Source organism: Lotus japonicus, chromosome 4 (genome assembly GCF_012489685.1).
Source record: "Lotus japonicus ecotype B-129 chromosome 4, LjGifu_v1.2".
NCBI lineage: Eukaryota > Viridiplantae > Streptophyta > Magnoliopsida > Fabales > Fabaceae > Lotus > Lotus japonicus.
In genome coordinates, this window is record NC_080044.1 from 63,727,385 (window position 1) to 63,740,173 (window position 12,789).

Sequence of the window (12,789 nt, forward strand, 5' to 3'; positions counted from 1 at the left end):
CTTTGTTTGGTTGAATATAAGTCTATTATGTTTTAAATTTTTCTGTTGATGAATTTCCATTTAAATGATTGTCTGCAAGAAGAAGAAGTAGACGATTTTTCTAGAAGGCCTTCTTGAATAATGAAGGCCACAAAATTTGAAGGCCACGTGTTCTCTAGATTCAGATTTTGAGCATATATTTAATAGAACCCTGATTGGAGAGTTGCACACGATTACACATGCCTTCAAAATCCGCCAATTACAAACTTACAATTTGCAAATTAGACTCAAAGCTCAACACCATGGAGTAGCTATTAGCCAACACCACTACGACTGTACTTGTGCAATCATAAATCATAAGGCCCACTTAGGTGGAAATTTTGAATTAACTTTATAATGACATGACCATTTGATAACATAGAAATAGAACTCAAGCTGAATAAATCGCAAAATCTTAACTGATAGTCTAGTACCTCTCAGTGTTGTCTTTGCATTTTTTTACTCCTTGTTTCAGTTTATTCAATTGCTAATTTTCCATTGGAAAGCGCAAGAAAACGCGAGCAAGTTTTTCTTTATTTTCTCTCCCAAGGGTGGTAAATAAGCATTGTTGAATTAAAAATCGTGTTTAAACAATGGAATTAGAATATAACTTGACATTCTAGTATTACACTTTATTAAAATTAAAATTAATTTATAATCATGAAATTTAGGTTTAAGTTGTGAGAAGAATTTGCTTTCTAAACACTTTGCTTTGATAAAAAAAAACATAAGAGTTGTTAAGAGTAAAATTCGGAAAAAACAATCGATTGTATGGGAAATACTTTTGAAAGGTTATGCCAGGATACCCTATATTGTTGAATAGAAAACCCACTTTGCATAGATTGGATACAAGTCTTCCAACCCATTTTAATGGAAGAGCTATTTGTTTACATCGTCTGCAAGGGATTCAATGCAGACTTTGACATCGAATGGCTATTCATGTTAGCTTATCTTCGGAGGCTCAAGAAGAAGCTTGTTGACTTACGTTTTCTCATATGAACCTTTTGTCTCCGAATTGATGACTCATTGTATAAAAAAGAAAGACAATGAAAGTCAAAGGCAGTGTCCGCCTGTTGATGTTGAGTTCCAACGAAGAAACAATAATGTGATGAAGTACTCCGCTCGAGGGGAGTAACATTGAAAGATAGAAAAAAGAGAAAAATAAAAAATGAACGAAAAAGTGGATTCACACTTGAAGGAGAGTATTGAAGTACAAATGTGAATAAAAGAAGACTCGCATTAAAGGTATGTGGATGATAACCAAATCACTTGTGTTATTAGCCTAATGTGGACGGTGAACCTCAATCCCCCTCATGTTGCACTCATGTTGCGCCAAGAATAGTATTTGGACAATGTTTAAATCACTTGTGCTCTTAGCACAATATGGACGATGAACTCCGAACTCCCTCACGTCGTGCTCCAACTATGCCAAAGTGATATCAAATTCGATGGTGCGACAACCCTAATGAAAGGTCGATGGTGCAACCCTAGTGTGTAAAGCCGACTGTGGGATCATGTTGTAATGAGTTTTTGTATCGAAAATAAAAACTTTGAAAGTCAAAGGCAATGTGGGCTTAGTTGATATGTAGATATGATCCCCTGGTGATACAAGAATTTGATTTAAAAAACGCTAGAGGGGAGTAATTTTGTGGTGAATGAACAATTGTGGGTTCATACTTTGTAGGGGAATGTTGAAGTATAAGTTGAACGAAAGAAGTCTTATATGGATAGAAAAGGAAGGGTTAACCAATATATAAGTGAAATGACACGTTCACAAACTACCTTATTATAATTTTGTGGTGAATATATATGGATGATGTCCAAAGTGTTTTTAGCCCAATATGGACAATGAACTCTCAAGTATAGGGTATCCTGGCATGAAAATATATGAATTTGTATATGTATTTAAGTACTAACAATTTTTAATAACAACACATACTTCACCTTATAAACTTGAAATGTTTCCATTTCAAAAGCACTTCAGTTGCGCTTATAGCCATGTGAAGTTATGTACTACATGTCAAAGCTCAATACACGAATTGCAAACCTTTGGATCTCTAGTCTCCACAATATTGGACTCTTGTTTTTAAGACCAATTTGAGCAATTCACTATATACCAAAAAGTAAACTTAGCTATACTTTTGAAATCCTGAAACATCATCACTCTTATTTACTTCTTTCATGTAAATCGGCATCCTTGTTATACAACCATACAAACCGCATTTAACTACAAACTCGATCTTATTATAATGCAACATTAGATTTAGGAAGTAGCATGTAGCATGAAAAAGGGTTATCTATTGGTTGTTATCTATATCATCAATGATTTCTCACAAAAGGTAAGCAATGGGAAAAAGTTGGATTAGTTTCCCAAGCTAAGACTAATCTATAGTGGGAAATTAAAAAATCCTATAAAAAGATTATTAGAGAATAGTTTAACTATGATTTTTCTATTATTCATGCAATCCTTGAAAAGCTTTTGGGTGTGAGTTGATTTATGGGAGCTTACATAAACATAAGTACATGTGCTAGTGTAGATTGAATCTTTTTCCACCCCTAGTCCCTTACATCTACCAAAAATAACAAGAGGAGCTTTGACTCCTATCATTGATGGAAAAAAGATAAAAAAAAAAGAAAGATAAAAATACAAGTGAAAAATGTGATATACTAATAGTAAGTAATAACATATTACTCCATGATAATGTAATTAAGTTTAAAATTGTTAAATAAGATTAAGATTTTAAATTGGCTACAAATACGCTCAAAGAATTTCTGATATTGGATAAATTAGACTTAAAACCTGTCCAAATCAAAAGAATATTTTCTTCAGATGCTAGTATTTCAGAAAATAATAATGATATTGAAGTAACTTTTCATTCAACAATCATACATAACTTAATTTTGAGATAATCGTCATTGGTTAATTTTTTATGTCATAAAAAACAAACAAACCGTAGAGGTAACGATAAGGTCCCAACTTCCAAATCAAGACGTCAGCTAAAATAACATAGCTACTGGCCTTTAACATGCCCTTCAATCACTTTTTTCTTGTTAAAACAACTATTCTTTCCATTGGTCTTTTTCTTTAATTTCAACTTCTTTACTTTCTAAAACAAAGCAACGTCACCAAATTGGTTTTAGTTTTCAAATAATATAATTTAGTGTGTGTTTAGATTTTCATTAAACTCAACCCTCAACATAAACTTACTTTGAAATGAAATGTCGAATTTTATTTTCTATTCTGATGAATTTGAAATGCGTAAAATTACATTTGAATCAAATTTAATATTAAATTTTGAAATGCCTAACTCAAATAAAATTTAATTAAAGATTATTTTACAATTCATAAAAATTATCTACTATATCATATCTCTAGTTAATAATTTCATAATTCTAACCTTTACCAAAACAAACATGCAATTATAATATTCATTCTAGGCTACTAGCTACTCCTTAGACTTCACCACTTTGTTGTATAATATATTGACATATTCTCCTCTCTTCTGCACACAGAAAAGAAAAAGGAAACTCCTCTCTCACTCCTCACAAACTCACAAACTCTCACCACATTCATCATTCACCATCTTCCCACCAAATTCAAACCAGAACCTCTCTTTCTCTTCTTTCACTTTCTTCATCTTCTTGCTGAGACTATGTCTCCAATGATAAGCGAACATGGGGTGGTCTTCGCAACCGCCATGGCTCTCTCCGGCACAGTGATCCTCCTCGCTCTTCGTCTGCAGCAGAGGCCTTCTTTCCCACAAACCCAATTCCACGAAATCGCTCCTTCCCCACCTCCAATTCTTCGATCTTGCATATCCTCTGGTGGGTACTCACAGTTCTCTTGTTTTTCTCAAGTCATTGACTAAACATGCAAAAAGATTTTTGTTTCTTACGCTGACGCAATTTTGGGTTGTTGTTGAGCAGATTTGAAGAAGAGGGAGCAGAAGAAGAAGAAGAAGCGGGTTCATTTTGCAGAGGACGTGATGGACTCGTGTGGAGATGGTGCTGAGTTTCGGAGAAGGATGATTTTGAAGATAAACTCACAGTCCAAGGTTCAGAAGAATTGTAATGGCGGAACAGAGAAGAACAGAGTCATGCCTGCAAACAGGGCAGCTTTGTATAATGGAATTCTTAGAGATCGTGTTGCTCAGCGATTGGCCTATTCTTGTTGATTTTGGTTTTTGTTTTTCTTCACTTTTTTCTGTGAATATTCTGTGATTATGCTCCTCCCTTTTCTTTTTTTACTTTTTTTTTCCTTACCCTTTTTTACAAGTATAGGAAATTAGAGGGGAGGGTCCACCTTGGTTGCAGACTTGCAGTTATGGCTCTTTGCAGTGAATTGATTGGTCACACTTGGTGGATTGTCTTGTGAATTGTGAAGAAGATTTTGGATAATATTTTAGGATAATTTTCTTACTCTCTCTCTAGTCTAGTGTCTTCAGAACTCCATGAGCAATTATGTGTTCCATTCTTTCCCCTGTTTCTGTTTTGTACTCAAAACAACAGCCTATGGTCAATCCAATGTTCAAATTGTAGTTGTATTTTCACTATTTTGATCATGTTATGTTACATGTAAATACACATATACTACTTCTTGAATTAAAAGGCTAGAGTTTCTGTTGTTTTTTGTTTTTTACATTTTTAATTTCTATTGGATTTACAAGAGCTTGTTATTTTCCTCCTTTTATTTTCCTTTTATTCATATTTAATTTTTAGAATTTAGATCCTCTGTCTCACAGTCTCTTCAACAACAAAATGATTAGTGTTTACTTTTGACCAATTCAATTTTTTTTCTGATCTATTTGAATCACTTAATGTAAAAATCAATGGCTAAGAATTTACAGCAATGAATTGTAGAGAAAATAGCTCGGGATGATTCATGATGTCATTTTTATCATGTATGGTGCAAAGTCATAATGAACTTTTGCTTGGTGTTAACTTAAATGAAGCGATGGTAGAAAAAGAAAGTGTATCAATTGGGTGGGATTTTGGGCAGGTATGAATTTAGACATAGTTGCCATTTGCAATAAATTTGTGTTTTTTGGTGCTTGGGAGTGGGCCAATTCACAACGTGCAGTTTGCTCTTTCTTCCGTCATGTATTGATGCCTTCAGAATTGGTATGCGAACATGGTCATATGCAAAATAAGGGAGTTACCTTTCTATACAAGCAACCTGTACCTGAAGCCAACTGGATGGTTAAATCATGAAGACATTGACATTGACCTAATCTCACAACGTTACTCAATCAAAATCATATAGTACTATAATTCATTGGAGGAATTCTAGAAGAACTTTCAATATATATATATACTATCATCTTAGTTCAATATAATGTAAACTGACTCTCATTTTAATTTATAAGAAGAATTTAATTGATTTTTTTCTACTTTAAAATGCGTGTTAACGTTTCTATATACCTAATTAAACATGACCATAGAGCTTATGAGATGCTAATCTCCAAATTCCAAAAGGAAGAGAAAATAATGAAAAAAGTTACCTTATCATATTTCCTTGATTTGAAGTCTCCAAAGCCATATTGAGAAAGACACTTGGCTAATGGGGGTTGGAGACAAGTAACAACAGCAATGTGTGGAGACTTGAGAGGCTAAGAGGGCATGCAACATGGCCAACTGAAAAATTTGTTGGGTAATTTAGATTGTATTTATTGTGGGACAGAATCTTTATATCTCCTTCTTTGTCCCATTCGGCCATTCCTTCTAATTCTGAAAATCTTTGAAAGCAAAATAGGGCTAGCACCGTGTGGGGCTCTTGCTTAACCTTCGTGTGTGTGCCCCGCATTTTCTAGTTCTTCTCTACATCTTATTCCATTCAAGTTTATATTATCATCAGTTCACACACATTTGGATGGGATAACTATCATATTAGTCCCTGTCTTTGTCTCACCGTCTGAGGTAAGTCCCTCCCCGGAAAATTTATTGTCTAAAGTCCTCGTGTTTGAAAAACGTATGGAGCAGATCCTCGCCGGAGGGCGGAGCTCCGGCGAGTGTCTCAATGGCATGCTGACTGGATTAATGAGCATGACGTGGAATTAAAAAAAAATTAAAAATTAAAAAAAATTACAACTCAGATTATTAAACCTAATTAACATATTCCTAATTAAAACCCTAACTTAATTAATCAAAACAAATTTCCCCCCCAAACTTAACCCAATTCACATCAATTAAACCCAAACCCAAAATCCCCAATCCCCTATCCAGAACTTAACCTAAACCCCGTTCTTCCTCTACCATCGACTTCTCCGCCTCAACCTTGTCTTCCACTGTCGTGTTCTCTGTCGTGTTCCACCGTGTTGTTCGCCGCTCGTGAGGGACCATCATCTTCAAAGTAAGTTAAAGTTATCTCTTCTCCAATCTGTGTTTGTTTTTGTTATTGTTGTTCTGATGTTCCTCGTACTCGATAGTGATTTGCGATGATTTTGGCTTTTGGTCTTTCGGGTAGAGTGATGGAAGGGATTTGGGTTTTTACTTCTTCTTATGTTGTTGCTATTTTTGACACTGATTCCTATTTTTACCAAGAGCTTTCCATGTTTAGTTTGATGGAAGGGATATAGGTTGATGTGGTTGCTATTTTTGCAGGGATGGTGTTCAAATTGATGGTGCGACATGGGGGTTGGTTTGGAACTTCTCCATACTGGCATTACTTTGGTGGTGCAAAAAGTGTGTTCCAGAATCTTGACGAGGCTAATTGGTCCTTCTCTGACACTGTACAAATTGTCAAAGGACTAGGCTACAAGGAGTTTGATCTAATGTGGGTTACTCCTGAGGATGCTACTAATCATGTTTTCAGGAACTACAAAACAGATGGGGATGCTCTAGAATTGGCTAAGTATGCAGTTTCAAATGACCGGCATGAAGCTCTGATTTTTGTGGACAATCTCTCTAAAGACATTCCCCCTTTGCGTGAACCCACTGTACCTACTGTTGTTAAGGAAAAGAAGAAACCTGGAAGCAAGGCTGCCAAACAAGTAAAGAGTGTGAGAAAGTCAAGTAGGTTGCAAGCTGTGGTGAGGAAGGGAATAAATCAGGGGCCTCCTGTAATTGTAGAATTATCTGATGATGAAGCTGAGAATCTTTTATTCAAAAGCAGAATATGGACCACATGGCCACTAGGGTTGATTTTTTGTAATATTTAGGGAAGGAGTGGGGATTTCTAGACCACATAAACTATGCCCACTTGCTTTTGTTATTATAAGTGCTTAGTGCTATTATGGTGTTTTGTAGGCTGTCACCATTTTGTCCAAACAGAAATGGTTTAACCATTATGTAGATGTTGATTTTTAAGTTCATGGTTTAAGTCATTATCTTGTTTCTATTTACCCTATCTGTACTTTGTCCAAACAGAAATGATGTTGATTATTAAGTTCATGGTTTAAGTAATGTATGATGTTGATTTTTATTTTCATGGTTTAAGTCATTATTTTGTCCACCATTTCATGATTTTTCTTTCATGTTAGATGTGTATGATAAAGGAAGTAGGAGTAAAACATAAATGAGACACAACAACATGGTCTGCCATTTCATTAACTTCCATACATGGTACATCAACCCAAGATAGAAATGATGGCCACATATTCAATTCAAGCCCAGAAATACAAACAACCTTTCATCAAAGCTACATCCAAGCTTTTAATTCACTAACACAAAACAACTACCCAAAACAGAATACACTTCAAACCATTCATCCCTTCAAACTCTTTTCATCCCTACAGAAAAACCAAAATGTGACTATCCAAGAAATTAGAGCAATCAAACATGCAACTTTCTTGTGAAAAGTCTCAATTTCAAGCTTCTTCTTCAACTTCTTAATCTTCTTCTTCAAATCAGCTCCAGGAAGCATTGAGTTAGATGATTCGCCAATCTCAGAATTATCAATTTCTGCCTCTACATGTCTGGGTTCTCTTTCTTGAACAGGTTCATCAATCCAAAAAAAGAAATCACATGTGCCTGGTAACTGAAAAAAGATACGTATCATGAAAGTTGAAGCAAAATTTAAGGAACCAAAAATGAATTACAAATTAAACCACACTTACATGCCAATTTCTGCATCTCAGAAATCTCCTCTCTGGGTTCTCTTGAGTACCAGCAGTGTAAAGCATGAGAGGAAGACCACATTGACATTTTGCCCTAGCCCCTACAGACCTATGCCTTTGCCTGGAACGAGAGGAGGAGGCAGTAGAACCATTCAAAGCAGAAGAACCATTCATGTTAGGAAAGGATACAAGATGCTACGAATCACAGGGTTGGGTTGCAGGGATGCGTTTGCGAGGAAGAAAACAAGCCAAAATCATACGAAGAACTAGCAAAGGGGGAAGAAGACGAAGAAGAACAGATAGAGAGGCGGAGAAGTCGATGGTAGAGGAAGAACGGGGTTTAGGTTAAGTTCTGGATAGGGGATTGGGGATTTTGGGTTTGGGTTTAATTGATGTGAATTGGGTTAAGTTTGGGGGGGAAATTTGTTTTGATTAATTAAGTCAGGGTTTTAATTAGGAATATGTAAATTAGGTTTAATAATCTGAGTTGTAATTTTTTTTAATTTTTAATTTTTTTTTAATTCCACGTCATGCTCATTAATCCAGTCAGCATGCCATTGAGACACTCGCCGGAGCTCCGCCCTCCGGCGAGGATCTGCTCCATACGTTTTTCAAACACGAGGACTTTAGACAATAAATTTTCCGGGGAGGGACTTACCTCAGACGGTGAGACAAAGACAGGGACTAATATGATAGTTATCCCCATTTGGATATATATTAAAAAATCATAGTTAGTCAAAGTAACAGAAGCAATTACCCTTACTTTTTTTTTAGTGTTTACTGTAATTTTAGTTTCACATGTGGCAATGCCACATAGGATTAGTCAGGCCACGTGTTATTATTATTAGGCTTAATTCCACTTTTCGTCCCTGATGTATGATGATTGTGCGATTTTAGTCCCCTTATTTCTAAACGAGCAATTTGCATCCCACATGTTTTCACCGTCAACAGTTTTAGTCCTTCCGTTAAATGGACATCCAATAACTAACGGAGCATGCTTATGTGGCCTTCATTAAATGATGTGGATGCCTAGGTGTGCTCCATGTAGATGCCATGTAAGAAATAAGAAATATAATTAATTATAATCAACCACAAACAGAAAATCCCTAAACACTTCCACTGTCTTGCCCCATCAACGCACCTTCCCTCTGGCATCCCAGACCCATGCCGCTCCCTCTTCCTCTTCTCTTCTCTATCCCTACAAACCTTCCAGTCGTGGACAGTGGCTATGATGCCTTAGCGGCGAGAATTGGGGGAGTAGAAGGAGAGTAAGTGAAACGGGCGCTAATCGCTCTAATTCGACCTTCATCGCACCAGTAGAGGAGAAGACCGCCGGTCCCTCCATTGCAGCGGAGGTAAAATCCCTCAAAGATTTGTCTCGATTTGTTACAATTTCGCCATCATCTCGCTCTCTATCTCTCTGTTCTTCGTCAGAGGTGGTGCGACGTCCTTTCACAGCAGATACGGGAACAAGGGTTGCCGGTGGTGGTTGACAGAGGTGGTGCGACGCAGTGGTTGCAGTGAGGTGGGTTCTCTGACTTCCGATCTGCTTCATCATGTTTCTTCATCTGGGCGTGTCTTCTTTGTTGTAGATTCCAATGCCTGTTATTGTTCTTCTTCCATTGAAGAGGGGGGAAATGAAATTTGGCTTTGTATGCGTTTTTTTTTGCTTGTAATAGCTACTGCTGTCATTTTTCCTTTTCGTTTCTGGGTTTCGGGATCTGGGTTTAGCAATTGCTTTTGAGTGAAGAGCGATGTTGGTGGTTTAGGTTTGTGTATTCACTATGCTTCATTGCACCTAGAAGGAATGTGACTTAGGATCTTGGGTTTTGTGTTTCTTTTGAATATTTTTACTAAAGTTGTTGGAGGGAAGAAGAAGAAGAAGAAAATGGTGGGGTTGGATGGGAAGAAGAAGAAGAGGTGCAGAAGATGGTGGTTTTGCAAACGGGTTTTCTGGGGTTAAGCTTTTGGCTATGGGGTTTTGGGTGTGAATCACCGTGTGATGGGTGAGAGGGGAGAAGAAGAGGAGGCGGGGAGTTTTTTGGGGTTTTAATGTATTATTTGAAATGATTTGGATAATAATTATCTATGTGGATTTTTTTTGTGTGTCACTTCAACTAATGAAGTCCACGTCATCAAATTTAGACAGAATATTAACGGAAGGACTAAAACTGTTGACGGTGAAAACATGTGGGATGCAAATTGCTCGTTTAGAAATAAGGGGACTAAAATCGCACAATCGTCATACATCAGGGACAATAAGTGGAATTAAGCCTTATTATTATTATTGTTAAATTTTGGATCTCATCCTCATGTATATAATTGAATTTGGTTTTAGTCCCTGGAATAGTAATCATGATTTGGCATGCATCCTTACATAGAATATTGATCTGTGTTTTGGTCCCTTATTGGACATTAAAAGGCTACTTAGGAAGAAAAAACGTGTTAAAGTATGACAATTGCTAAGGCCACAACATAATTTCATGCATAAGTCAAAATATTCTTACAAAATGATAGTGGTCCATCCACAAAGACATAAATTGCACAAGTGGCTTAACTTGGCTACATCAATAAAAATAGTGGTCCATCCACATTAGCACGCACAGGAGCAAGCTGGAATGTGACAAATCCTCAAGAACCAGCACAGGAGCAAGCTGGAAACCAGGCACCAACAACAGCTCCAACCCCTCCAGTAAGTTTTCACCATTGACTTATGCATGAAATTATGTTGTGGCATTTGCGATTGTCATACTTTAACACGTTTTTTCTTCCTAAGTAGCCTTTTAATGTCCAATAGGGGACCAAAACACAGATCAATATTCTATGTAAGGATGCATGCCAAATCATGATTATTATTCCAGGGACTAAAACCAAATTCAATTTTATACATGAGGATGAGATCCAAAATTTAACAATAATAATAATAACACGTGGCCTCACTAATCCTATGTGGCATTGCCACATGGGCCACCGGAGCTCCGGCGTTGACCCGGAGCTTCGGAGGGACGAAAACCAAACGTTTTGGCAAAGGTTAGGGACTAAACCCCACCTTTGCTCCGGCGAGGGACGAAAACCAGGTATTATGGAAAGGTTAGGGACGAAAAACTTATTTAAGCCTAATTTTTAACCTTTAGCGAAAAATAAAGTTGAATATAAATGTATCAAAACAATTTAGGCACAGGCTACGGTACAATAGCCATAATGTCATGTATTGGTGCATGATAGCTTTCCCACCATTGATATAATAATAAAATATTGGACGGTTGAGATTGGAAGAATGAATTGACTACACTACCCTTTCTGCACTCTCTCCTCTTTGGTGGTTCCACGAACTTGTTCAGTAGTGTTGAGCTCAGAATAATCAACAAAAAAATCCGCCCTTTTCTCCTAGAAATTCAACTAATCTGTTTTTTTCATAAGCAAAGTAATTATATTAAAGGGTCCCAATATACAAGAGTAAGAAACAACACAGAAACAAGAAATCAAAACTGGAAAAAACACTAAACTCCTCCAAAACCAAGCCTCACAAGTAGAGAAAAAATAACAGCCCAATTACTACAGGAGCCTCGATGTGGAATGGAACCAAGATGCTGGAAGCAAGGAAGCAAAGAAACCAATCTGTACAGAAATCACAGCTTGAACAGAGGTAAAGACTCATAAGAGTGCCCTGCTCCAACACTAAAATAACAAACCATAAATTCTCGGAACCGTGATGTTTCTCCTTTGTTTGCTATAGTTATTGTTGATGTTCAGGTTCAGGATGAAAGTTTCTCTTTTCTTTTCCTTGCAGATCAAAGCTTTCTATGGGAACTGAATTCTCGGAACCGTGAAGATCTCGGCGAGATTGGGCGCTGGAGACCATAAATTCACAATTAAAATTTTCATTTGCTATCCTTTGTTACCTTCAATGGATTTTTGTACTGGTTTTTTGTTTCGAGAATTAAGTAGCATAGTGAAAACTGGAAAGGAGGGGGAAAATGTTCATTGGAGGTAGTTTGTGAGTATTCTCTTTAATTCTATTATCTTTCAATATTTGGTGAACCGGTATTCCGAACAACATGCCGCATCAAGCACTGCATCAGAAATTGGAGTAGATTCGTGAAGAAAGGGGGAGAAGAAAAAATAAGTGCAATGGCATAGATTCTAAATTTAAGACTACTTTAGGGGTAAATGTGTCAAATGTGGGTGATGTATTCATACACCATTTGAGAGGGTGATGCACCCTAGCCTTTGCCAACAATTTATTGAGTGTTGTTGGTGTGAAAGTAGTTGCATGTTCTAGAATGCAAAAGGGTCGGTTACCCAACCAACACTTGTTGAGTGTTTGACCAATTCCAACCAATGAGAAACAAGAGAGTTTGGAATGGAACCACCGTGTCTACATCATCATCCCCCTTGTCACCCCAGTGACCAGTCCAGCATGCTTCGGTAGTTCGGTTATTATTGGACTAACCCATGTGATGTTCTCACAGTACTGGTTTGAACTTGAACCAATCAAATTTCACACTAATGGAGGGTGGAAAACAGAGAAAAGATAAATTCTGAGGTAGGTAGGAGTTTCTGTTGGGGGTTTTGATTAGTAGGACTAGGGAGTTTCCAAGTTAAACTAACAAATCTCATTCAAGTAGAAGCTAGTATTATTTGCTTATAAAAAAAAAGTAGAAGCTATTATTAATATGATTTTCGGATCGGCTATTGTTTTTCAAAAGAGAATTGA

The 12,789-nt window shown here is 36.8% G+C and overlaps 2 protein-coding genes and 1 long non-coding RNA gene across 3 annotated transcripts; 2 read left to right on the forward strand and 1 right to left on the reverse strand.

Annotated features, from left to right (window-relative positions):
• Nucleotides 1–3,503: 3,503 nt before the first annotated feature.
• Nucleotides 3,504–4,643, forward strand: LOC130711425 (uncharacterized). Its single transcript, XM_057561031.1, has 2 exons — nucleotides 3,504–3,843; nucleotides 3,946–4,643. The coding sequence occupies exons 1-2, from the start codon at nucleotides 3,672–3,674 to the stop codon at nucleotides 4,191–4,193; spliced, it is 420 nt and encodes a 139-aa protein (XP_057417014.1). The 5' UTR covers nucleotides 3,504–3,671; the 3' UTR covers nucleotides 4,194–4,643.
• A 2,883-nt stretch (nucleotides 4,644–7,526) lies between these two features.
• On the reverse strand, nucleotides 7,527–8,754 carry LOC130716114 (uncharacterized protein At4g04775-like). Its single transcript, XM_057566308.1, has 2 exons — nucleotides 8,073–8,754; nucleotides 7,527–7,993 (listed from the first exon to the last, which is right to left on the reverse strand). The coding sequence occupies exons 1-2, from the start codon at nucleotides 8,244–8,246 to the stop codon at nucleotides 7,721–7,723; spliced, it is 447 nt and encodes a 148-aa protein (XP_057422291.1). The 5' UTR covers nucleotides 8,247–8,754; the 3' UTR covers nucleotides 7,527–7,720.
• Nucleotides 8,755–11,176: 2,422 nt separating this feature from the next.
• LOC130713601 (uncharacterized) lies at nucleotides 11,177–12,081 on the forward strand. The gene is made up of 2 exons (XR_009010938.1): nucleotides 11,177–11,718; nucleotides 11,863–12,081. It is a non-coding gene; the product is annotated as an uncharacterized LOC130713601 (long non-coding RNA).
• The last annotated feature ends 708 nt before the right edge of the window (nucleotides 12,082–12,789 follow it).